The sequence below is a fragment of the Electrona antarctica genome, assembly GCF_951216825.1.
Source record: "Electrona antarctica genome assembly, chromosome: 22".
Lineage (NCBI taxonomy): Eukaryota > Metazoa > Chordata > Actinopteri > Myctophiformes > Myctophidae > Electrona > Electrona antarctica.
The window spans coordinates 39,516,429-39,543,848 of record NC_136805.1 but is presented as its reverse complement, the minus strand read 5'-3'; the positions used below and the strand labels follow the sequence as shown (position 1 = coordinate 39,543,848).

The 27,420-nt window shown below is 40.7% G+C and overlaps 2 protein-coding genes and 1 long non-coding RNA gene across 4 annotated transcripts in view; 1 reads left to right on the top strand and 2 right to left on the bottom strand.

Annotated features, from left to right (window-relative positions):
• Window positions 1–787: 787 nt before the first annotated feature.
• Window positions 788–8,256, bottom strand: cript (cysteine-rich PDZ-binding protein). 2 transcript variants are annotated; one of them, XR_013788774.1, is made up of 6 exons: window positions 8,062–8,256; window positions 7,700–7,765; window positions 7,274–7,328; window positions 4,910–5,013; window positions 2,450–4,043; window positions 788–2,298 (listed from the first exon to the last, which is right to left on the bottom strand). XR_013788774.1 is itself a non-coding variant. In XM_079492456.1 (5 exons), the coding sequence occupies exons 1-5, from the start codon at window positions 8,075–8,077 to the stop codon at window positions 3,979–3,981; spliced, it is 306 nt and encodes a 101-aa protein (XP_079348582.1). In that variant the 5' UTR covers window positions 8,078–8,256; the 3' UTR covers window positions 788–3,978. The 2 variants fall into 2 exon arrangements, 1 of the variants encoding a protein (XP_079348582.1); XM_079492456.1 differs by having other exon boundaries at window positions 788–4,043.
• A 450-nt stretch (window positions 8,257–8,706) lies between these two features.
• The window catches only part of pigf (phosphatidylinositol glycan anchor biosynthesis, class F), a 51,157-nt gene continuing 32,443 nt past the window's right edge, over window positions 8,707–27,420 (top strand). The window contains exons 1-2 of the mRNA XM_079492774.1: window positions 8,707–9,140; window positions 17,141–17,232. Of these exons, the coding sequence (XP_079348900.1) occupies window positions 8,913–9,140; window positions 17,141–17,232 (320 nt within the window). The 5' untranslated portion in view covers window positions 8,707–8,912. The remainder of the gene's footprint in view (window positions 9,141–17,140; window positions 17,233–27,420) is intronic.
• LOC306915451 lies at window positions 12,788–13,361 on the bottom strand. The gene is made up of 3 exons (XR_013788825.1): window positions 13,276–13,361; window positions 13,047–13,164; window positions 12,788–12,820 (listed from the first exon to the last, which is right to left on the bottom strand). It is a non-coding gene; the product is annotated as an uncharacterized lncRNA (long non-coding RNA).

Here is a 27,420-nt window from a genome sequence, read left to right as displayed (position 1 = left end):
TACAATGTGTATTCAACAAATGTCCTTCTCAATTAGATTATTGAACGAGTAATTAGAGTAATCACTATGAAAATGATTGATTTGCTAATTAATTAATTACCTGCCAAACACACTTGGCTGAAGGCTGATGTCAACTCACTTAAGCGTTATGTTGTCATATTATGACAAATACTGAAAATAGGCGATCTACAAGCTCACGTCATCTGCTATTTTAGAAAATGTTCACTGCTCAAAAAGTAGGGACGTGATTCATGCCGGGCATGCACGAAATACATCACCGTAGCGTACACACACTTATACTATAAGAACCGAGGGCCCGAGGGAGAGCAGGGCTTTTAAATGTCAGAAGGAGCTTGCTGCTAAGTGCCACCGACAGTCTCTGATCTACAACATCTGACCCCGAGGGAGGGCGGGTCACAACTGACGCTAAAGCCTGCTGAATCATAATCATGGATAAACATAATAACAAGATTATGTAATGGGATCTATTTATCCTGTGTATTGCCATCGTGACTGGTGTACCAATCACGGAGGCCGAACAGAACAAATATGGATACTATAGTCTATAGGCCTACGGCTGTGTTTCTGACTTTCTTCACCAGTTAGAATATTACGTAGTACGGCCAAAACATCCTTCCCCAACACAGATATATTTTTTAGAGTTTCTGCATTCAAAAGTACTCCTAGGGGTACCTAGGTACCCCCATTTGAGAAACACTGCTATAAGCAATAGACTAAAATGATACACAATGCCTCAAGGCAGAAGCAAACATCAAACAATGGAATGTCAGACCATACTGAATGATTTAATACACTTGAAATGACCACACAATATATTACATACAGAAAGGGGTTTGCAAAAGCTGAGCAGCTGTGTAAGAACAGGCATTAAGTGAAACTGTGCCACCAATATGGCCTAGGGCAGCACTGGGCAGGTGGACAATGAGTGATCTACATGAAGAGCACAGTGCTGGCCTAAGTATGGTCAGAGATTACGGTGTGGTCACTAGAGTTGCAACACTTAATCTGACTAATCGATTAAATCAATTGGAAAAAAGATTTTGCCCGGACGGCTATGGTACAGGTCCGGATTCCAGGCACCTCGGCTGCTGATGCAGCCTGACAGTGCGTCGCGGGTTCTAATCCCAATCCTGACAACCCCCATCTCTCTCTCTCCACATTTCCTATCAGCCTACTGTCCTATCAATAAAGGCATAAAAGCACCAAACTAAATCTTTAAAAAATAAAATAACAATTTAATAAAAGATATTCAAAAATACAGAAAATAGCAAATCTAACAAGCTCACGCTTCTTGAATAATCGGAAAAGTAATCAAAAGAATAGTAGCTACGGCAATAATCGATAGTTGCAGCCCCGGTGGCCTCACTGAATGCTCATGAATGTGGCTGTTGCGGTTCCATCTCAGTTTGGTTTAGAACTCTATTGACTTAACTAGTGTGTAGCCCATTCAAAACACAGCAACATGGATAACAGCAAAAATACACTTTTAGCTATCTTAGTAGACAGTTTCTGCTTCATTTTCATTAGGTAGGACATTGTAGAGAGACAGGAAGCAGGGGGTGGAGAGAGGGAAGAGACATACAACATGTTTCATTGGCAGGAATTGACCCAGTCCCAGAAACCAGTCAACCACATGGACAGCGCAGCACTACCCATTCCCCCCAACAGCGCGCCCCAAACATTTAGCTGCTTAACCACTTGTATTTCGCCATGCGATAGCGTCTCGTTGAGAAACAGACGATCTACAAGCTCACAAGTCACAACACGTCGCACCGCAAGTGTTGTGAGCTTGTAGATCAGGTGTTGTGCATGCGACACAGGCATAGGCTGTGTGTCTACACCAGGGGTGGGCAACTTTAACGATGGAGAGGGCCACTATATCTCCACACTCACTCCCTATAGGGCCATATATTAGCCTACTGTCGTCGCAAAAAATAGCCGATCTACAAGCTTGTAGATTGGCTATTTTTGCTATATTCTAATTGAAATGTTGAATTATTTTTTACTATTTTTGAATTGGAATCCTGAAAATTTTTATGTAATTTCAAATGACTTTTAATTATATACTTGTGTTGAGCAATGAGCTACTAATTTAGACTGAAGTAATTAAAGCGGGTCATGTTTGCATGTTGTGGAATTGTAAACAGCTGAAACCAATATTATATCAGTATCCTGACATTAACCTGAGGGCCACATTAAGTGAAGGTGGGGGCCGCATGTGGCCCCCGGGCCGCCAGTTGCCCACCCCTGGTCTACACTATCATATCTGAAATAAAGCTAAAAACAAAATGCAGAGCAAGAAAAGGCTAGACAACAGAGGCCTCACCCTTAAAGTTCTTCTGCCACTTTTACACGAGAACGGGCTCCAGAGAAAACGGCAAAGTCCCGTTGCGTGACTTGCGTTATCATTTTTTTATTCCGCTTTTACACAAGGACGCTGTAATGAAGAAAACGCTGTAATGTGCATGCCATGTCGCTAGGTGGCGGTGACGGACTGCAAGATAGACCAGGCACCCATCTACAAGAACAACCGTTCTGTTCTACTTTATTATCACAAGGCTTTTTGTTTACATCATGGTTTTACATTCACCATCACTACATTTGTTTGTATTTGTAGGGTGAGTGGGTCGAGGGAGTGCTTGCTAATTCTAGGAACTCCAAATATCACCTACGGCTCAGTATCAATGTAATAACATATAAGTTTTCACCGTTTTGCCTGTTTACATTTAGATGGGAGGAAACGGCGTTTTCAAAGATTTCCACTCTGGAAGGTGTTGTCACTTTGTTGCGTTTTCACCCCGCGAAAATGGCGTTCTCGTCTAAAGCAACCCCAGCAAACGTGTTGACAAACGTACCTCTGTTCAACGTTATCAAAGCCCCCCTTGCAAGTTGCACTCCCTTCCCAGACCCCTTGTTAGGATGTTTAGACATTTTATTTTAATTTAAAGATCTCTGTGGGCCTGAAAGCGTTTTATTGTATTTGGGCAACATGGTCATTATTTTGAATAACCGTATAGATTCGATATATATATCGTATCATGGCCTCTGTATCGTGATACTGTACATATCTATCGTGAGATTGCAAGCAATATCCAATAGGAAAAAAGCAAACCTCATTCCCAGATTTATCTCCATCTCACGAGGAGATGGTGCCTGGAAAATAACTACTGCCTGTCCTGAAGTAGTTTCACATAGCCAGACGACCAGAGATCTCCACCTAACAATACATCGGGGGACACCTAAATTAAAAATAACTATCGCAGAACAAATGCAAAGACGTTAGAGCAGTCCTTCCATTTTTTGGAAGGTATCATGAGCAGCAGGCATAGCTTTCCACTTCACAAAAAGAAGACTAAAGGAGATTAACCACTTGAACGCAGCATCCCTATTCTGGGCATTTCATAATAGGCAAACATTTGGTGAAAATAGGACATTTTCAAAGAGCAAAGAGAAGCAAAGAGATGGTCCTGAACGACTGACTCAAACTTCAAAAGCAATAGCAAACTTTCCCCCCCCGCTTAGTCACTGTACTAGCTCCTACATTGAATTTTGATTTCCTCAGATGTAGCAGTAGGCGGAGATCTCCGATAACATGGCTAATGGCGAGACTAAACCGTAAGTATTAAGTACTGGGCTACACGTTGTCTGTCCAGTCTACGGGGAAACTTCTTGCAGCCCTGTGCTAGACCCTTTCGGCTGTAGTTCATGTCCAGCAATGGGGGAAAGAATCTCCCGGTTAAATCACAAACACGCACACAGAAAACAAAATGCTTGTGTATGTGTGCACAACACACACACCTGGAAAGAATGCATGGAGTTCCAGCTGGTTTTGTCACTTTTATCTCTTATAATGTCACAAAGGGGAGGAGTACAGTACACACACCTCCCACTCCTCCGTTCACCCCTTTCCTTGCGTTGATACTTCTGTCAAACATTTCTTGTTCTTCTCAAACGCCGTCAGACAGATGTCTGTTTGTAATTCTTGGTATCCAGAACCTTCCTTCCACACATGGCGCAGATCCCTGGGGCGATAGCGAGAACAGCAGCCAAGTTCATGAGTAGAGAGAGAATGTGGGAGAAAATATAATCAGACTACAATGCATACAAAATTACAAGCAAAGTTTTATATTCTTTCTTTTTCACCCTGCACTCCCACAGTAGCCTCTGAGTCTAGACGCAACCAGCGCTATTGTATACAACTATACTACACAATGCCTCCCTTCCCAGAGACTAGTAAAGTAACCATAAAACATAATGTTTGGCAAAGGGGGCAGGTCTCCTGCTGCATTCCTCCCATTCGTGTCCTCCCACTTCCTGGTCCAATCTGGTTGTTGCCTTATGATATTTTCTGACAATCTGAATAATAGAGATTATAGAATTAAGACACCACTTGGTATTGGATGGTATTTATTGTTGTCGAGTACAGCTTGGCTCTATAACACAAGCTCCCCTGTTATCTTTGTGTATGGCAATTCTCCTATTCCTGCTTTAACCCGAGAATGACTTGGTTTCAACCCACTTATAACCTGGCGTCCCAATTTTGGACATTATAGGCAAAAATAAATAAATAAAAACATTACTGATCACAGCGAGTCACAATGCGTTGTGTTGCGACCTAGCAGAGATGAGCTATTTTAAGTGGTTAATGTCCTTCTCCCCTGAGATCATGTAATAATAAACTATCTTATAATGCAAAATGTCAATAGCTCTGTTTGCCTCAACATTCTGATTGATCCATAATTCCTCAACAACACACACTCATATAGTAAAGTTGCCTAGGATAGGAGTGTTCTACTGTAGAGCAGCAATTTGAATGTTCGCCCCAGAAAAAGGGACGCCAAGGTTCAAGTAGTGGTTATAATCAATCAAAACATAATAAGGTGTTTACCTTTCTTATAAGCACAGCCCTGGCAGTAGTGTGAGCCAGACTGGTGCACAGAGCTCTTACAGATCCTGCAGATGGCAAAACCAGTCTTGCTGTAAGGGTCAAACCTGAGAGGGACAAAATGCAGGGTCACTCGGAAACATTCCCAATTAAAGCGCGGATTTGATGATTACAATATTGCAGTGTATGCAATATGCATGCATTTATTATATTACTGTTGCTCTGGCACTGGTCATGAAAATAGATATTGATCTCATCTCAAATATTTTTTACAGTCTCGACTCTAAACCTAACCCTCAAATGAAAGACAATTGGCCCTTATTCACAGTACGTTTCTTAAATTGTTCTTACATTCATTCTTATGAGAAAAGCCTACCAACAAACAATGTAGTATTCATGAAACATGCACACTCTTTCATAGGAAAACTGTGGTTTGCCTGTGATTTGCAATACACGGTGGTAATGGCAAGTCACCCTGTCAACAATGTAAAAGTCACATGGACAGACGTACAGGTTATAAACTAAATAAAACATGGCATAAAGCTTTTCATGCTCTGAGGCGGATGTTTTATTGTTGTGCAGTGACGGGATATAAATGGCCTGAAAGGGAATGTGTGTGTGTACTACTACATTATATTTCAATTAGCATATTTGTCAGGTGTGCAGCTTTCTGCATGCATTTCAGCACGCTCTGTGACAGAGCACGGTGTAGCTAGCCCGTCTTGGCCAGAATTATATCACTGCTTAGAATCTCTGGAATCTCTGTGTGGAACATGAATTTCCAAGGAGTGAATACAAAAATAAAAAAGCCTCTGTGATCATAAACCCGGCCCATATTTGTATTCTGGGCCCCGATTGGTCCCTCGCTACTTTGGAGGGAGTGAAATCCAATCACAACTGAGCGTTGCCAGACCAAATCTGCCTAGGGCAAAACATTTTTTGCAATGGCAGATTCGTCTGGTTTCCAGGCTACAGTGAAGCTGCTTTGGTCCTATGATGCTCAAAAGTGCATTAGGTCTAAATCTACTGAAACATTTGGTTGTTAACACATTCTGAGCGGGAACCCCTTTTGGTGTTTTAAGCATTATGTTATACTTCAGCTATTGAAAAAAAGCAGATCTACAAGCTCGTACAAGCTTGAAGTAATGGGTTAATATGAGGCTCTGGCAATCCAAAGGTACACCTCTGACAGCACATTTAGATCAGTAATTCAGCAGATCTGTCACAACTCATAAAATACTGTTGCGATGACTCCTCGATTCATACTCCTATTTAGTGCCAAAAAAAAGTTGTTTGGGGAAAGGTCCCAGACCCGAATTTAGTTACTCTATAAAAGTCAATTCATACTCCCTCACAGCTAGCACCGAAGTATCAAAGTGCGTCCTCCTCCTACAGCCAATGGGTGTTGTGTCACACACAAACAGGCTGTTTTGTGTGTGTGTGTAAAACGCGACTTGTTAAGAACACGATGCATTGGAAACAGAGGTATCTCGTTTTTAGTTTCTTATGTGAACATTTTATTTGTGTAGCCTAGTATTAGGTTTGTAATTATTTTAGACAGTATTTGTTTTATTGTTGAGAACAAGTGGGAGAGGAGAGGACAACAACACTGCAGCCAGGTCGCACGGCCAGTGAGAGGCAGTTACTGCCCGAGCTCTCCGCGGAGCTCACCTCCCTCCCGGCCACTAGCATTTGGAAGTTGGCTTGGTCTCTTCCAAAAAACTACCGGTGTTTCCTTGGCTTCACGGCCGGAAAATTTAACTGAAATCTAGGCTGAATAAATGAGGAAATACCGCTGTAGTGCCAAAATGATTTCGGCTCGTCACAAACTTTCAGTGGCACGGAAGCACCGACTTTAGGCCTGGTATTCCTAAAGTAACCTAAGTAAATGATGCTTAAACGGTTAAACCTAACCTTATTCCTAACCTTAACCTCAGTAAAACTATGCCTAAACCTAACCCTATACCTAAACTTACCCCCAGTAAAACTATGCCTAACCCTAAACTTTTTTTTTTTTTTTAATCGAGGGGCGAGATGGTTTAGGGGCGACTGTACCTGATACCATGGGTGGGATGTGATCTATGGCTGTGTATATACTGTAATACATCAGTCAGGATACTCAATAAAGAACGTCTTTCTTGTACCGGTGGTGTGCGGGCTCCATCCAATATCTACTATACTGTAGTCTGTAATACATGTATGTATTAGGTATGTATTAGGTCTATATATGTGATGTATGCCATGCTTTTGTTATTGCTTAATGTAAATCGCTCTGGATTAAGAGCGTCTGCTAAATGCCTAAATTGCTCCCTACATGCCATGTATACAAATGAGAGAGCAATCTGTCAGGCTGTCTGTTCTCCTCACCTGGCTTTCTTGGATGTCAGCATCTTGTTCTCATTCAGCTTCCGTCCACCGCTCTCTATTTAGAGATGCATGCAGAAAACACAGCATGACATAAGGTAACATAACAATAGTACTGTACCACATCACAATGTCAACAATAATGTAATGAAAGCAATAAGGTACACCCGCACTGTGTATCTGCTCGGCACAAGAGTATTGTCTTATTTAATGAAGCAACGTTTCGGTCACTAGGGACCTTATTCAGGCAACAATAATGTAATAAAATAATAAATACATAAATAATGAAAAGGTTTTGCGAGTTTAAAACCAAGCCTGTGTGTGATCATGAACACAATCCTCGATGGGACCACATGAACAGACATGACGTGTATTAGAAATGACACAACAGCATTCCACCTTCATCTCAAACAAAGTGAATTAACAAACCTGTCGTGTTTCTGGCACCATCCTTCCAGGTATCGGGGGTGATGACTCTACCAAGCTTCTTCTCGCCTGAAACAAAGAAATGGCAGAATGTTTATAAAAACTACGAACTGAACAGCCCTGAGCCCCATTTATCCGGGCTACGTTTACATGAACAATATAAAATCAATACGAAGCGTGTGACTGAAAACTCACATTCATCTATTTTAAGGTTATCACTAAATGTAGCATGTTTTTTCTTATGTACGTAGTTAGTATGTTTCTTATGTATATTGTAGTTAGCAATAGCCACAGCCTCCACTATTAAACGTTAGTCAGCAAACTACGCAGATTAACGTAAACACAGTGAAGTAAAAGCAACTTACACTTTTCGCAAACCATATTGTGTCTTTCTTTGTTTTTCTCAAGGCTTTGTGTTGTTTGGTTTGTTTAGTGAAAACTAGAAGAACATTGTTAGCGTGATTAGCGTTAGCGTAGTATCGTAAACTTCCGGCAGCATCTGTCTTCCGCTTCCTGTCCGAATACTCACGCACGTGATTGGCCAGTTAGTCCAGACTCCAGAGACTCTTAAATCTGATTGGACGGCACCATAATCCTTTGTTGTTGCACGGAAATTGGTAACCTATCAAAGTATGTGTCTAGAGAGGCTTGTAGCTTGACGTCCTTTCCTTGAAATAAATAATATTATTAAATCAATATGAAAATAATATCTTATGTATAAAATCAAGGGAACCCACTGTGTTTAATTAACTCTCGGCATTAGATAAACTCCCATAATTGCTCTTTAATGGCAGGAATTATTGTAGGCCCAAAATGTGGACTCTCGTAGATGTATTTATCGATTCTGACATTCTAGTGTAGACAGTTTGCCCTTTTATGTAAATCTGTGCCACCGTGCCTTCTTTTGCAAACTGTTAATAAAGTTCTCATTCTGTAGGGACTGTCTGATTGTCTCAAAAAAGGTAACTCATTTCTGTATAGGCTAATTTCCGTACAACACGTGTTTGTTGCGTCACTTTGACGCTGCCTGTCTTCCGGCCGGTGGCGCTGTCTGAATGTTGACGGAAGAGAGAGAGGTCGAATCGAATCGAATGCATGGTGTCTCCTCTCTGCTGCTCACCCCGTGCTTTAGAACAAACAACCAAACCTAAGGCTGTCATATTGTTATAGAGTCTAGTTAGTAACCCTCGGTGTGTCCACTAGCTCCTCCATCGTCATGTGGGACCAGGAGATCAGAGCCATGGCCTCCACTCACGCCATCCTCGCCTCCACGGTGTTCGTGGCCACCGTGGCGCCCAAGGTGCTGCTGCGGGGCTTCTCGGTGTACGGCACGCACCTGCTGTGGATGTACTGCATGGCCGGAGCGGTCGGCGTGGTCAACGTGTCCGTCTTCTGGCTGCTGGGCATCAGCCCGCCCACCAAGAAACACACAGTGGGCTACAAGGTAGGTAGTGTGACTCTCAATGTGGGGGTCAACTCCCCCCCCCCCTCAGGGCCCAGGGGTCCCTAGACTTGACTGTCAACGTACTAGGGTCAGGACACTGGACAGGGACCCCCAGGGGTCCTTGATGAAATTAATATGAAGGAATGTGTTCTAGACGTGGTTGTAGGTTGTTATGCATGATTGCAAACATTTATAACGAGTGTTATAATGCCTTATAGGCACATTGATTGATTGATTGATTGAAATATTTATTAACAGTTTGCAGAATTACAGTACATTTCGAGCACAAACTCAATACAAAGGCTGTTAACTGTGAGTGGACGACCATTACACTTGTTTACAACAGGGTCCACCATGTTCAATTCATCAAAAACAAATTGAGGTCCCACCGAGATTTGAACTCGGATCTCTGGATTCAAAGTCCAATGTGCTAACCATTGCACCATGGGACCCGTTGACCGGTTGATTATAGTGCATTATAAATGAGCTTATAATGCATTGTAAAGGCGACCTTAATATAAAGTGTTACCGTGTATATTTGTATGTCACTAAATGTATTGATGAATTGAACAAGGTGGACCCTCTTGTAAACAAGTGTAATGCTTTATTGGGTCGTCCACTCACAGTTAACAGTCTTTGTATTGAGTTGTGCTTGAATTGTACTGTAATTCTGCAAACATATTTCAATCAATCAATCAGGACCCCAATGGAAAACAAGCCATAGTAGTGCTTTCTTGGGCTATAAAGATCTTAGCAGACCTTGTATTGAACTGTACTTTCCTGTGCTATATGAAGTTATGCCCTTCTAAATCTATTGTTTTAATCCCAAAGTTTTCTTTCTTTCCTAATCAGCTATATTAATTTTATCAGTTAGCTTTGCATGTTTAAAATGTGCTACATCTTTTAAGAAAGAAAAAACATTTTCAGTGTTGTGATATGGTGTGATAATTTATCTTATACAACAGGAAACCTATTTTAAGTCATCTAGCAGTGGTGGTGATAAGTGCTATTTAAATGAGGGTGCACTGTTTAAGAGTGTTTCAGTGTGTAAATAGAATAGTTTTGCTTGCGTGCGTGCGTGTGTTACTGTGCAGTGTGCACGCAACCGTACCGGTGGAAGAAGTAAAAAGTAGCAATACTACAATACAACATATATTTACATGTAAAAGTAAGAGTAAAATGACTCAAATTGGCAAAATACCAAGGGCAAAAATCAATGTAAATATATTTACATGTAAAAGTAAGAGTAAAATTACTCAAATTGGCAAAAATACCAAGGGCAAAAATACCAGATCTACAAGCTCACAACGTGACGTGGTGCAACATATTGTGGAGGTTGTACATCTTTAATTTTGAGAATAGCAAAAGTATAAAATAGTGGTTAATGTATGTTTCGTATTAATAATCCAAAACTGCAAAGTAGCTTGTAATTAACGTTTTCAAATGATTGTAGTGGAGTTAAAACAAAGTACAGTATTTGCCTCTGACATTTAGTGGAGTAGAAGTATTATCAAATGGAAATACTCAAGTACCTTGAAATTGTACCTGAGTACTTAGTTTGTTCACTTTTTTCCAGCACATTACAGCCGGAAAAAAGGCTTGTATTTTTGTTGAAAATTATACATTTGAGTACTTTACCATTATAAGACTTTTTTTTTTTAAATTCTTTATTTACCCAGGGAAGTAGCTGAGCACATGTGCTCATTTTCAGCAACGCCCTGCATACTAAGTCAATGTGTCGTGTAGAGCAGTGGTTCCCAAACTCTTTCATGTCAAGGACCCCCAAATTGACACTGATGAGCCCGCAGACCCCTATTTGAAAAAGATAACCCAGGGACCCCCATTTGAAAAAGATATGCCAGGGACCCCCATAAGAGAAGATTTTGACGGCTCTAGCAGTGATTCTCAACCCGTTTAATTTCAAGGACCCCCAGTTTGACATGCATATTAGTCTACAGACCCCCCATTTAATGTCATTTCTATCTCTGGGACCCCAATTTATATTGTAAAATCAATGTTGGACCCTAACGGGTCCATTTGGTTCCATTTGTACACTCTCAGAGTTACAGACCCATAAGGGTCCATTTGGTTCCAACTTCCAAGCTATCATTTAGCTGGGGACCCCCTGGAACTCCCCCAAGGACCCCTGGGGGTCCCCGGACCCCACTTTGGGAACCACTGGTGTAGAGAGCCACAGGGGCGTAACTAGATGTCACTGGGCCCTGACGCAGGCTGACAGCACCCCCCCTTCCCCCCCGCGATCGAAATATCCCATACAGACTGACTGTTTTGGCTTATAAACAGCGCAACGGGGCACTGTACGGTACCTGTCGCAATTGTGAACAGAGCAGCAGCAGCCTGCTGTAAAAACAAGCCCAAACTGCGTGTTGGTTTATAAACAGCGGGGCACTGTACAATTATTGTAGTTGTGATTTGGGCACGTACCTGGCTGGCTGTCGGGACTCGAGACTGGGAAAGCCCACTGCATGCACACTCGCGGTGCGCCACAGACACTACTGACTTCCTTCACGTTATTAGCCTACAGCCTGGGACCGACGCTACACTCTAGACAGGAGAGCTGTTGGGGGAGGCGGGGCACATGTTGCCTATGCATATTATGGTATGGTGTGGGGCTGTGTGTGCTATAGCAGCAGCCGCCACCATGCAGGCTCCGCCAAACTTTGTTCAACTCAACTGTCATTGCATCTCTGTAGCCTATTATAATTTAATTTTACAGACGGCGCGGGTGGGCGGCCGTGTGCCCCCCTTGCCCCTGGGCCCCCACGCAGTCACGTTGTCTGCGTCACGGTAGTTACGCGCCTGGAGAGCCAATAATAATAATTTCAATGTACTTCCCCCCCACTATTATTTATAAAATTAAATAAAAAAGTGGATGTCGTTATCCCAGAATCTCAACTCGTCGTCACTATAGTCCCAGAAACAGCTCGGGCAGCCAGAGTAAACAGCACCACATTTGTGGCCTTTTCATTCATGGTTAGTGGCAAGATTCATTCATGGTTAGTAGCAAACTCGATTACCGTAAGAATATGTCAATACAATGACTTAAGGACTTTGTTAGGAACTTTTATTGTATCCTGATCATGATGAATTCATGGACAAATCTGCAAGAGATTAGGCGACTATGCTTGTTTTACTGGAAATAAAGATCAGTATTTCAGCCGAAACAGAACAGTAATAGTATTACTTTCCTCCACCCCATCACCCCTGTCCCACCGGTGCATGGTGTAGTAGTGGAGTCGTTCTACTTTCCTACACCCATAACCCTTGTTACACCTGTGCATAGTACAGTAGGGTCGTCCTTCATGTACAGTTTGGTTTGACAATCATTCCGATCCAATCGTGCCACACACGACTGGGGCGACTGTGGCTCAAGAGGTAGAGCAGGTTGTCCAATGATCCATGGGTCGGCGGTTCGAATCCCGGCTCCTCCTGTCTACATGTCGAAGTGTCCTTGGGCAAGACACTGAACCCCAAATTGCTCCCGATGTGCTGGTTGGTACCTTGCATGGCTTCCGCCGCAATCGGTGTATGAATGTGTGTGTGAATGGGTGAATGTAATGCACAATCTATGTAAAGCGCCTTGGATAAAGGCGCTATATAAATGCACCATTTACCATTTACCATTTACACAATGATCATCAAATCCAGATAGTGTTGTCCTGCAATCACAGAGTTGAAGGTAGGGTAAAGTGTTTTGGGTTAAAACTAAATGTTTGTTAAAAAAACAATACTACTGTATATACTAGTGTGTAAACAGAAAATACACTTCAGAATAGAATCAGAATATAACACTTATTTTATTTCACCTTTAACATTAGAAAATCTAATGGCTTCTCACTTCACAAGTGAATCTCAATTGCCTTTATCTGGTAGTACAGTACTTACGGGTAACAGCAGGTCATATAATTCTTGCCGCAGTTACAGGCCAGGCACCGAGTGTTGAACCATTTGGAGCCTTCTACGTGCCATGTTCCATCCACCTCATCGTAACAATGAGTCATATCTATGGATACATAATATAGGAAAATGAACTCTCTCTCTAACCTTTTTACTTTGTTATAGAATACAATTGTAGTGGCATCAGTGGCAGTTCTGTAACTTCTGTTGGTTTTACCTTGCTTCCTTTCCGTTGCAGAGCAGGCCGCATGTATCACTGAAGGCAACAGGCCACATAACAGTAAAGCTAGAACCAAGTATTTCTTCACAAGGAAAAAGACAAATAGAGTTTTTAATAAACTGGCTTTGATTAATCAAGATGTACGTATGTATAAATCTATATATTTCATCAGATAACTAAACTACAATAAAAAATAATACTATATTTAATATAAGTAAAACAAAACTCACCATGGTGGCAGCAGAGTGGGACCAATATGTTGTACTTGATGTGTGCTTGCCTCTGGTTTATAACTAGTAGCGAGTCCTTTGGACTTTGGAATTAAATAAACTATGATATCGATGATATCGCCACGTCATGATTTTTCTTTTTTAAACCGCTAACATCTTTCAAGAAAGCCTCATCAAATAAAGAGTGATTACATCCGGAAAACAAATCTGTGAAATCCTTCCCCCATTTTTCTAATACTGTTCCTATGTCAGAGCAGCATTCCCCACTTTCCAATGTTACAACCATAGGAATCCAAAATGTCTGGGGGTTATGAGTATGTAGTTGCTCAATATGTAACGACATTCCTCTGTTAAACTTGCGTTTCACTGCACGTAACCTTTTATCAAATTCCCCTTGACTATCTTTAAATGTCTTTCTCAAGTCTACTCTCAATTTCTTATTTTACACATTTTAGAAATGTCCTCTCTACATCTCTTAAATGGTCCCATAACCTTTGTAGCTCTTGGTTCCAATAAGGTTTACGTATTCTTTTTTAACCTTTTTGAATATGGTTTTTACCACATTTATCCAATTCTGTATATAAACACTCAAACAAAATGTATTTATGTATGTAAATAAAGCAAAGCACCTTTTGAACTATAAGTCACTACGTATGCTATACTGTTCCCTGGTTTTGCCGTACCTAAACTACTGTACAGAGGTTTGGGGGAATACTTATAAAACTTCACTTAATGCAATAACTATACTTCAAAAACGAGCTATAAGAATTATACATAATGCTGGATATAGAGATCACACTAATATATTATTTTTAAACTCATATCTTTTAAAATTCATGGATATAATAGAATATAAAACTGCCCTTATAATGTACAAAGCAAGGAATAATCAACTCCCTGGAAATATTCAGGTGATGTTCTCTGATAGAGAGGGGGGCTATAATTGAAGGGGGGAACTAAATCTAAAAACCAGAGTGGCTCGGACAACACTAAAATCATTTTGTATTTCAATATGTGGAGTAAAACTATGGAACAGTATGCATGTGGAATTCAAGCAATGCTCAAGTGTGAACCAGTTAAAAAAAAGATATAAAGAATGCATTATTATGAGGTATAGAGATGAAGAGTTACAATGACACAGACATATAATTTAGATAATTGTACGTATGTATATAAGAATATATATATGATGTGCCGAATGTATGTATTATATGGAATATATAGAGTATTTTGTATTGATAATGTTATATAGAATTGAATACATATTTGATTTAGTTTATACCATGTTGGTATTTATGTAATGACTGTCAAGCGATGACGCTGAATTTAAGTTATTAAGGGGTAGGGTTATATAAGTTTTTTAACTTCTCCCTACTCCTTTCCGAACATATATAAAAGTTAAAAAAAATAATAATAATAATAATAATTATACTTGCAGCTTGTTTTTTTTTTTGGAATATTATTTTATTTGTTCTATATTGAACTTATTCTAATTCTTTGACTTTTGTCTAATTTTTTATAATGTTCGGAATAAAGTTTTTCATTCATTCATTCATCATAACAAGCATCCATATGAGCTTGGTTGTTTGGGTTTAACTTCACCTGGTCATTAAGCTCCATTAAGATACTATTACATGTGTTAGATGACTAAAAACCTTCAGGGAAACTTCTTATTTGCGATCTTAAATTATTTTGACTCATGGGTACTTCCACTTCTTTACAAAATGTTGACCTAGTCTGAAATGATCACATCAGTATTGAGTGATCAGGCACTTTACATCTAACCTGACTCTCTGCTGCCCCATCTGGCGGAGTCAGGTTACTTTACATCTGTCTCCCAGTAAAGAGATACCCTCTGGCCCCAAACTCTCCAATAACTCGTTTGGGGTGAAAACAATAAATGTATTACAATTGTTTAACCCTTCGTGGGGAACAATCATATAGTCTACTACAGCTCTGCCTCTAGTGGAGACAGAGGTAAAGTTATCGGTACCTGAGGTTCTCCCATTTACTACACAGCATTTTGCATCTCTCAAGAATTCAATTAAAACCTCTCCATATTTATTAATCAAAGTGTCTAGATTATTTCTTGGTTGGTACCTTATCAACGTCTGGAATATAGTCATTAAGATTGCCAATATGTCCATTACAATCCCCACACAGGTACAAATCATCTACATCAGATAAACTATATATCTGAGCCAGTAAATGGCTAAAAAAAATATATGAGAAGAAATTGTTCTTGGAGATCCCTCAGGCGGCAAGTAACAGGTAAAAATACCAAAACAATTCATAGAAAACCGATTCTTAAAACGCATTCCCAATATTCCCTCCACGGTTTTATCAATTATATTAACTTCATGACTTTCAAATATTGTATTCTTTACTAAAACACCAACTCCCCCTGATCCTTTAACAGCTCTCTTATGCATTTTATGATTTTGCCCAAAACCAAATGTACCCTGACAGTTCTATATCTCGGTGGCAAGTCAAATGGGTCTCATTTAGAGAGATAATGTCAGGGTTAGTATTTAGCAATATTTGTTTTCTAAGCTCACAGTTCCCGGTTGTCCAGCCATTCCAGTTTTCAAGGTGTGTGGGTTGGACATTTACCGATCATGGTGCTGAGTCATCTCTTCTCTGTCGCCAACGAACCCGTCCCCGCCCCCATGGGCTTTGTGGTCGTGCGCCCTGGGGGTGAGTGTGGGGGTGTCTGTCCCTGTCCTCGTCCTCCGGAATATAGCTTCTCTGTCCTTGTCCACCTCGACCCCGGCGGGGGCTCCGTGTGTCCAATATACATTGGGGATCCCAGAGATAGAAATGCCATTATCCCATTTTGACCTGAGATCAGATTCTAAAAATGTCTTCTACATCCTGACAGTTTTCTGAAAAAGCTATGTTTCTATGTCAGTCGTTCTTCGATTTTTCAAAAATAGCAGACCTACAAGCTCGTAGCGCGCCACTCGGTGGCGCGCTATGAGCTTGTAGATCTGCTATTTTTCAATAGCTAAAGCATAACATAATGCTAACACCAAAAGGGGTTCCCGCCCCAAAATGGGTTAAATGGGGGGTCCGTACTCCGTAGACTAATGCATGTCAAACTGGGAGTCCTTGAAATTGAACAGGTTGAGAATCACTGCTAGAGCCGTGAAAATCTTCTCTTATGGGGGTCCTTGGCATATTATTTTCATATGGGGGCCCGCGGGGCTAATTAGTGTCAATTTGCTGAATTTGGGGGTCCTTGACATGAAAAAGTTTGCAGTGGCCACTGCTAAGAGGATTTAAACCGTTTAAACAGTTTTATTATAAAATGGGGGTCCATGGTGGCCTAATGCTTATCAAATTGGGGGTCCTTCTTGAGAATAAAACAAAAGGTTCAAAATCACTCTTTTAAGCCCGGTGGTAGCCTCAGAACAATGTAGTATTAAGGTAACCGTGTGTGTGTGTGTGTGTGTGTGTGTGTGTGTGTGTGTGTGTGTGTGTGTGTGTGTGTGTGTGTGTGTGTGTGTGTGTGTGTGTGTGTGTGTGTGTGTGTGTGTGTGTGTGTGTGTGTGTGTGTGTGTGTGTGTGCGCGCGCGCACATACCTGATATACGAATGTTTCATCACACTCATCACGCTTCTTCTGTGTAGCTGTCTAGGTTGGTTCGCTCCTGTCTCTACCTTTTCCTCTCCTGCCTGTTCTTCCATACCGTGGTGGTTCTCTACGGAGCGCCGCTTATTGAGTGAGTAAGCTGGTGTGTGTGTGTGTGTGTGTGGGGGGGGGGGTTGTTTTGTTTTGTTTTGTATTTATTTATTTGAGAGCGTGAAGTCAGGGCTGTAAAAATACAAATTTCGACATATTGCACTGCATTTCCATTTTCTTCATTCTATTATCTCAGCAAAAGTAAATGGTTGTCTACAGTATCAACCATAATAACATGCCAGATAGGGTCAACAAATCACATCTGAAGGTCTTCGGCTCTAAGAATGTACATGTATTCAACAAATTGAGGTCCCACCGAGATTTGAACTCGGATCTCTGGATTCAAAGTCCAATGTGCTAACCATTGCACCATGGGACCGGTTGATCCTGAATGGGTGGATTGCAAAAGACAAATGCAAAAAAGTTGGCTTCATACTGTTCTGTCTCAGCTATTATGGGCAGTCTGTCTATCTGGAGAAGGCGACGGCGTTGTTTCATTTATCCCTATGTGGCTTTAAAAAAAAGTCTAGTAGTGTCAAGTAATAGTATGTCATCAATGTGCTATCTTTTTTCCTCTGTGTGTTAAGCATTGGCAGCAGTTATATTTGGTTGGACCATATAAGGGACCAGTCGAAATTTAGAAAAGGGGGCCCTGGAGGAAAATAGGGGAGGGCCATGTCTTATTAATTTTAGTCAGAGGGAGGGTGAGCTAATTTTATTTCGAGTCCAAGGGAGGGTGATCCAATTTTGATAATAAAATAGTCCGGGTTTTATATATATATATCTAATACTACAGCTTTTCTGAATTAAAGTACAACTTTGGTCAACGATACCCCTCTGTTGCTTTCACTTGGTTCTTCCCAACAGGACCGGTTTTCATTGTTCTCTGTCAATCATTGTGCTTGGCCTATCCAAGTGTGTAAGTACACACTTCAACCCCCACTTTTCAATAGCTTCCATAGCTTGCTGTGTTAGGCGTTAGATTTCGAGACCATTGTCCATGTTGGCCGTGAGTTCAAGCCTCACAGCCGACAGTTTTTTTTCGCGATTTTTGCGGTCACTTTATTTTCTCACATATTAAAAACGCTAGCAGATTAAAGTTAGGAATAAATAATACTCAGGTAAATGTGATATTAATTAATAGGGGAGGGTGATTCCTTTTTGTTTAATCACCTGGGGAGGGGACTGGATTTTTATTTTCATTCACAGGGAGGGTGATGTTATTTTATATCAGGACACATACTTCCTCCAGGGGTACCCCTATTTAAATTTCGACCGGTCCCTAATGTAACCTAATTCTGATCAGTGTTTGGGTCTATTGTATTGCGCCTTTTTGTACATGTATTCAACAAATTGAGGTCCCACCGAGATTTGAACTCGGATCTCTGGATTCAAAGTCCAATGTGCTAACCATTGCACCATGGGACCGGTTGATCCTGAATGGGTGGATTGCAAAAGACAAATGCAAAAAAGTTGGCTTCATACTGTTCTGTCTCAGCTATTATGGGCAGTCTGTCTATCTGGAGACGGCGACGGCGTTGTTTCATTTATCCCTATGTGGCTTTAAAAAAAAGTCTAGTAGTGTCAAGTAATAGTATGTCATCAATGTGCTATCTTTTTTTCCTCTGTGTGTTAAGCATTGGCAGCAGTTATATTTGGTTGGACCATATAAGGGACCAGTCGAAATTTAGAAAAGGGGGCCCTGGAGGAAAATAGGGGAGGGCCATGTCTTATTAATTTTAGTCAGAGGGAGGGTGAGCTAATTTTATTTCGAGTCCAAGGGAGGGTGATCCAATTTTGATAATAAAATAGTCCGGGTTTTATATATATATATCTAATACTACAGCTTTTCTGAATTAAAGTACAACTTTGGTCAACGATACCCCTCTGTTGCTTTCACTTGGTTCTCCTCAACAGGACCGGTTTTCATTGTTCTGTCAATCATTGTGCTTGGCCTATCCAAGTGTGTAAGTACACACTTCAACCCCCACTTTTCAATAGCTTCCATAGCTTGCTGTGTTAGGCGTTAGATTTCGAGACCATTGCCCATGTTGGCCGTGAGTTCAAGCCTCACAGCCGACAGTTTTTTTTCGCGATTTTTGCGGTCACTTTATTTTCTCACATATTAAAAACGCTAGCAGATTAAAGTTAGGAATAAATAATACTCAGGTAAATGTGATATTAATTAATAGGGGAGGGTGATTCCTTTTTGTTTAATCACCTGGGGAGGGGACTGGATTTTTATTTTCATTCACAGGGAGGGTGATGTTATTTTATATCAGGACACATACATTTCCTCCAGGGGTACCCCTATTTAAATTTCGACCGGTCCCTAATGTAACCTAATTCTGATCAGTGTTTGGGTCTATTGTATTGCGCCTTTTTGTACATGTATTCAACAAATTGAGGTCCCACCGAGATTTGAACTCGGATCTCTGGATTCAAAGTCCAATGTGCTAACCATTGCACCATGGGACCGGTTGATCCTGAATGGGTGGATTGCAAAAGACAAATGCAAAAAAGTTGGCTTCATACTGTTCTGTCTCAGCTATTATGGGCAGTCTGTCTATCTGGAGAAGGCGACGGCGTTGTTTCATTTATCCCTATGTGGCTTTAAAAAAAAGTCTAGTAGTGTCAAGTAATAGTATGTCATCAATGTGCTATCTTTTTTTCCTCTGTGTGTTAAGCATTGGCAGCAGTTATATTTGGTTGGACCATATAAGGGACCAGTCGAAATTTAGAAAAGGGGCCCTGGAGGAAAATAGGGGAGGGCCATGTCTTATTAATTTTAGTCAGAGGGAGGGTGAGCTAATTTTATTTCGAGTCCAAGGGAGGGTGATCCAATTTTGATAATAAAATTGTCCGGGTTTTATATATATATATCTAATACTACAGCTTTTCTGAATTAAAGTACAACTTTGGTCAACGATACCCCTCTGTTGCTTTCACTTGGTTCTTCCCAACAGGACCGGTTTTCATTTTTCTGTCAATCATTGTTCTTGGCCTATCCAAGTGTGTAAGTACACACTTCAACCCCCACTTTTCAATAGCTTCCATAGCTTGCTGTGTTAGGCGTTAGATTTCGAGACCATTGTCCACGTTGGCCGTGAGTTCAAGCCTCACAGCCGACAGTTTTTTTTCGCGATTTTTGCGGTCACTTTATTTTCTCACATATTAAAAACGCTAGCAGATTAAAGTTAGGAATAAATAATACTCAGGTAAATGTGATATTAATTAATAGGGGAGGGTGATTCCTTTTTGTTTAATCACCTGGGGAGGGGACTGGATTTTTATTCACAGGGAGGGTGATGTTATTTTATATCAGGACACATACATTTCCTCCAGGGGTACCCCTATTTAAATTTCGACCGTTCCCTAATGTAACCTAATTCTGATCAGTGTTTGGGTCTATTGTATTGCGCCTTTTTGTACATGTATTCAACAAATTGAGGTCCCACCGAGATTTGAACTCGGATCTCTGGATTCAAAGTCCAATGTGCTAACCATTGCACCATGGGACCGGTTGATCCTGAATGGGTGGATTGCAAAAGACAAATGCAAAAAAGTTGGCTTCATACTGTTCTGTCTCAGCTATTATGGGCAGTCTGTCTATCTGGAGACGGCGACGGCGTTGTTTCATTTATCCCTATGTGGCTTTAAAAAAAAGTCTAGTAGTGTCAAGTAATAGTATGTCATCAATGTGCTATCTTTTTTTCCTCTGTGTGTTAAGCATTGGCAGCAGTTATATTTGGTTGGACCATATAAGGGACCAGTCGAAATTTAGAAAAGGGGGCCCTGGAGGAAAATAGGGGAGGGCCATGTCTTATTAATTTTAGTCAGAGGGAGGGTGAGCTAATTTTATTTCGAGTCCAAGGGAGGGTGATCCAATTTTGATAATAAAATAGTCCGGGTTTTATATATATATATCTAATACTACAGCTTTTCTGAATTAAAGTACAACTTTGGTCAACGATACCCCTCTGTTGCTTTCACTTGGTTCTCCTCAACAGGACCGGTTTTCATTGTTCTGTCAATCATTGTGCTTGGCCTATCCAAGTGTGTAAGTACACACTTCAACCCCCACTTTTCAATAGCTTCCATAGCTTGCTGTGTTAGGCGTTAGATTTCGAGACCATTGCCCATGTTGGCCGTGAGTTCAAGCCTCACAGCCGACAGTTTTTTTTCGCGATTTTTGCGGTCACTTTATTTTCTCACATATTAAAAACGCTAGCAGATTAAAGTTAGGAATAAATAATACTCAGGTAAATGTGATATTAATTAATAGGGGAGGGTGATTCCTTTTTGTTTAATCACCTGGGGAGGGGACTGGATTTTTATTTTCATTCACAGGGAGGGTGATGTTATTTTATATCAGGACACATACATTTCCTCCAGGGGTACCCCTATTTAAATTTCGACCGGTCCCTAATGTAACCTAATTCTGATCAGTGTTTGGGTCTATTGTATTGCGCCTTTTTGTACATGTATTCAACAAATTGAGGTCCCACCGAGATTTGAACTCGGATCTCTGGATTCAAAGTCCAATGTGCTAACCATTGCACCATGGGACCGGTTGATCCTGAATGGGTGGATTGCAAAAGACAAATGCAAAAAAGTTGGCTTCATACTGTTCTGTCTCAGCTATTATGGGCAGTCTGTCTATCTGGAGAAGGCGACGGCGTTGTTTCATTTATCCCTATGTGGCTTTAAAAAAAAGTCTAGTAGTGTCAAGTAATAGTATGTCATCAATGTGCTATCTTTTTTTCCTCTGTGTGTTAAGCATTGGCAGCAGTTATATTTGGTTGGACCATATAAGGGACCAGTCGAAATTTAGAAAAGGGGCCCTGGAGGAAAATAGGGGAGGGCCATGTCTTATTAATTTTAGTCAGAGGGAGGGTGAGCTAATTTTATTTCGAGTCCAAGGGAGGGTGATCCAATTTTGATAATAAAATTGTCCGGGTTTTATATATATATATCTAATACTACAGCTTTTCTGAATTAAAGTACAACTTTGGTCAACGATACCCCTCTGTTGCTTTCACTTGGTTCTTCCCAACAGGACCGGTTTTCATTTTTCTGTCAATCATTGTTCTTGGCCTATCCAAGTGTGTAAGTACACACTTCAACCCCCACTTTTCAATAGCTTCCATAGCTTGCTGTGTTAGGCGTTAGATTTCGAGACCATTGTCCACGTTGGCCGTGAGTTCAAGCCTCACAGCCGACAGTTTTTTTTCGCGATTTTTGCGGTCACTTTATTTTCTCACATATTAAAAACGCTAGCAGATTAAAGTTAGGAATAAATAATACTCAGGTAAATGTGATATTAATTAATAGGGGAGGGTGATTCCTTTTTGTTTAATCACCTGGGGAGGGGACTGGATTTTTATTCACAGGGAGGGTGATGTTATTTTATATCAGGACACATACATTTCCTCCAGGGGTACCCCTATTTAAATTTCGACCGTTCCCTAATGTAACCTAATTCTGATCAGTGTTTGGGTCTATTGTATTGCGCCTTTTTGTACATGTATTCAACAAATTGAGGTCCCACCGAGATTTGAACTCGGATCTCTGGATTCAAAGTCCAATGTGCTAACCATTGCACCATGGGACCGGTTGATCCTGAATGGGTGGATTGCAAAAGACAAATGCAAAAAAGTTGGCTTCATACTGTTCTGTCTCAGCTATTATGGGCAGTCTGTCTATCTGGAGACGGCGACGGCGTTGTTTCATTTATCCCTATGTGGCTTTAAAAAAAAGTCTAGTAGTGTCAAGTAATAGTATGTCATCAATGTGCTATCTTTTTTTCCTCTGTGTGTTAAGCATTGGCAGCAGTTATATTTGGTTGGACCATATAAGGGACCAGTCGAAATTTAGAAAAGGGGGCCCTGGAGGAAAATAGGGGAGGGCCATGTCTTATTAATTTTAGTCAGAGGGAGGGTGAGCTAATTTTATTTCGAGTCCAAGGGAGGGTGATCCAATTTTGATAATAAAATAGTCCGGGTTTTATATATATATATCTAATACTACAGCTTTTCTGAATTAAAGTACAACTTTGGTCAACGATACCCCTCTGTTGCTTTCACTTGGTTCTCCTCAACAGGACCGGTTTTCATTGTTCTGTCAATCATTGTGCTTGGCCTATCCAAGTGTGTAAGTACACACTTCAACCCCCACTTTTCAATAGCTTCCATAGCTTGCTGTGTTAGGCGTTAGATTTCGAGACCATTGCCCATGTTGGCCGTGAGTTCAAGCCTCACAGCCGACAGTTTTTTTTCGCGATTTTTGCGGTCACTTTATTTTCTCACATATTAAAAACGCTAGCAGATTAAAGTTAGGAATAAATAATACTCAGGTAAATGTGATATTAATTAATAGGGGAGGGTGATTCCTTTTTGTTTAATCACCTGGGGAGGGGACTGGATTTTTATTTTCATTCACAGGGAGGGTGATGTTATTTTATATCAGGACACATACATTTCCTCCAGGGGTACCCCTAATTAAATTTCGACCGGTCCCTAATGTAACCTAATTCTGATCAGTGTTTGGGTCTATTGTATTGCGCCTTTTTGTACATGTATTCAACAAATTGAGGTCCCACCGAGATTTGAACTCGGATCTCTGGATTCAAAGTCCAATGTGCTAACCATTGCACCATGGGACCGGTTGATCCTGAATGGGTGGATTGCAAAAGACAAATGCAAAAAAGTTGGCTTCATACTGTTCTGTCTCAGCTATTATGGGCAGTCTGTCTATCTGGAGAAGGCGACGGCGTTGTTTCATTTATCCCTATGTGGCTTTAAAAAAAAGTCTAGTAGTGTCAAGTAATAGTATGTCATCAATGTGCTATCTTTTTTTCCTCTGTGTGTTAAGCATTGGCAGCAGTTATATTTGGTTGGACCATATAAGGGACCAGTCGAAATTTAGAAAAGGGGCCCTGGAGGAAAATAGGGGAGGGCCATGTCTTATTAATTTTAGTCAGAGGGAGGGTGAGCTAATTTTATTTCGAGTCCAAGGGAGGGTGATCCAATTTTGATAATAAAATTGTCCGGGTTTTATATATATATATCTAATACTACAGCTTTTCTGAATTAAAGTACAACTTTGGTCAACGATACCCCTCTGTTGCTTTCACTTGGTTCTTCCCAACAGGACCGGTTTTCATTTTTCTGTCAATCATTGTTCTTGGCCTATCCAAGTGTGTAAGTACACACTTCAACCCCCACTTTTCAATAGCTTCCATAGCTTGCTGTGTTAGGCGTTAGATTTCGAGACCATTGTCCACGTTGGCCGTGAGTTCAAGCCTCACAGCCGACAGTTTTTTTTCGCGATTTTTGCGGTCACTTTATTTTCTCACATATTAAAAACGCTAGCAGATTAAAGTTAGGAATAAATAATACTCAGGTAAATGTGATATTAATTAATAGGGGAGGGTGATTCCTTTTTGTTTAATCACCTGGGGAGGGGACTGGATTTTTATTCACAGGGAGGGTGATGTTATTTTATATCAGGACACATACATTTCCTCCAGGGGTACCCCTATTTAAATTTCGACCGTTCCCTAATGTAACCTAATTCTGATCAGTGTTTGGGTCTATTGTATTGCGCCTTTTTGTACATGTATTCAACAAATTGAGGTCCCACCGAGATTTGAACTCGGATCTCTGGATTCAAAGTCCAATGTGCTAACCATTGCACCATGGGACCGGTTGATCCTGAATGGGTGGATTGCAAAAGACAAATGCAAAAAAGTTGGCTTCATACTGTTCTGTCTCAGCTATTATGGGCAGTCTGTCTATCTGGAGAAGGCGACGGCGTTGTTTCATTTATCCCTATGTGGCTTTAAAAAAAAGTCTAGTAGTGTCAAGTAATAGTATGTCATCAATGTGCTATCTTTTTTCCTCTGTGTGTTAAGCATTGGCAGCAGTTATATTTGGTTGGACCATATAAGGGACCAGTCGAAATTTAGAAAAGGGGGCCCTGGAGGAAAATAGGGGAGGGCCATGTCTTATTAATTTTAGTCAGAGGGAGGGTGAGCTAATTTTATTTCGAGTCCAAGGGAGGGTGATCCAATTTTGATAATAAAATAGTCCGGGTTTTATATATATATATCTAATACTACAGCTTTTCTGAATTAAAGTACAACTTTGGTCAACGATACCCCTCTGTTGCTTTCACTTGGTTCTTCCCAACAGGACCGGTTTTCATTGTTCTCTGTCAATCATTGTGCTTGGCCTATCCAAGTGTGTAAGTACACACTTCAACCCCCACTTTTCAATAGCTTCCATAGCTTGCTGTGTTAGGCGTTAGATTTCGAGACCATTGTCCATGTTGGCCGTGAGTTCAAGCCTCACAGCCGACAGTTTTTTTTCGCGATTTTTGCGGTCACTTTATTTTCTCACATATTAAAAACGCTAGCAGATTAAAGTTAGGAATAAATAATACTCAGGTAAATGTGATATTAATTAATAGGGGAGGGTGATTCCTTTTTGTTTAATCACCTGGGGAGGGGACTGGATTTTTATTTTCATTCACAGGGAGGGTGATGTTATTTTATATCAGGACACATACTTCCTCCAGGGGTACCCCTATTTAAATTTCGACCGGTCCCTAATGTAACCTAATTCTGATCAGTGTTTGGGTCTATTGTATTGCGCCTTTTTGTACATGTATTCAACAAATTGAGGTCCCACCGAGATTTGAACTCGGATCTCTGGATTCAAAGTCCAATGTGCTAACCATTGCACCATGGGACCGGTTGATCCTGAATGGGTGGATTGCAAAAGACAAATGCAAAAAAGTTGGCTTCATACTGTTCTGTCTCAGCTATTATGGGCAGTCTGTCTATCTGGAGACGGCGACGGCGTTGTTTCATTTATCCCTATGTGGCTTTAAAAAAAAGTCTAGTAGTGTCAAGTAATAGTATGTCATCAATGTGCTATCTTTTTTTCCTCTGTGTGTTAAGCATTGGCAGCAGTTATATTTGGTTGGACCATATAAGGGACCAGTCGAAATTTAGAAAAGGGGGCCCTGGAGGAAAATAGGGGAGGGCCATGTCTTATTAATTTTAGTCAGAGGGAGGGTGAGCTAATTTTATTTCGAGTCCAAGGGAGGGTGATCCAATTTTGATAATAAAATAGTCCGGGTTTTATATATATATATCTAATACTACAGCTTTTCTGAATTAAAGTACAACTTTGGTCAACGATACCCCTCTGTTGCTTTCACTTGGTTCTCCTCAACAGGACCGGTTTTCATTGTTCTGTCAATCATTGTGCTTGGCCTATCCAAGTGTGTAAGTACACACTTCAACCCCCACTTTTCAATAGCTTCCATAGCTTGCTGTGTTAGGCGTTAGATTTCGAGACCATTGCCCATGTTGGCCGTGAGTTCAAGCCTCACAGCCGACAGTTTTTTTTCGCGATTTTTGCGGTCACTTTATTTTCTCACATATTAAAAACGCTAGCAGATTAAAGTTAGGAATAAATAATACTCAGGTAAATGTGATATTAATTAATAGGGGAGGGTGATTCCTTTTTGTTTAATCACCTGGGGAGGGGACTGGATTTTTATTTTCATTCACAGGGAGGGTGATGTTATTTTATATCAGGACACATACATTTCCTCCAGGGGTACCCCTATTTAAATTTCGACCGGTCCCTAATGTAACCTAATTCTGATCAGTGTTTGGGTCTATTGTATTGCGCCTTTTTGTACATGTATTCAACAAATTGAGGTCCCACCGAGATTTGAACTCGGATCTCTGGATTCAAAGTCCAATGTGCTAACCATTGCACCATGGGACCGGTTGATCCTGAATGGGTGGATTGCAAAAGACAAATGCAAAAAAGTTGGCTTCATACTGTTCTGTCTCAGCTATTATGGGCAGTCTGTCTATCTGGAGAAGGCGACGGCGTTGTTTCATTTATCCCTATGTGGCTTTAAAAAAAAGTCTAGTAGTGTCAAGTAATAGTATGTCATCAATGTGCTATCTTTTTTTCCTCTGTGTGTTAAGCATTGGCAGCAGTTATATTTGGTTGGACCATATAAGGGACCAGTCGAAATTTAGAAAAGGGGCCCTGGAGGAAAATAGGGGAGGGCCATGTCTTATTAATTTTAGTCAGAGGGAGGGTGAGCTAATTTTATTTCGAGTCCAAGGGAGGGTGATCCAATTTTAATAATAAAATTGTCCGGGTTTTATATATATATATCTAATACTACAGCTTTT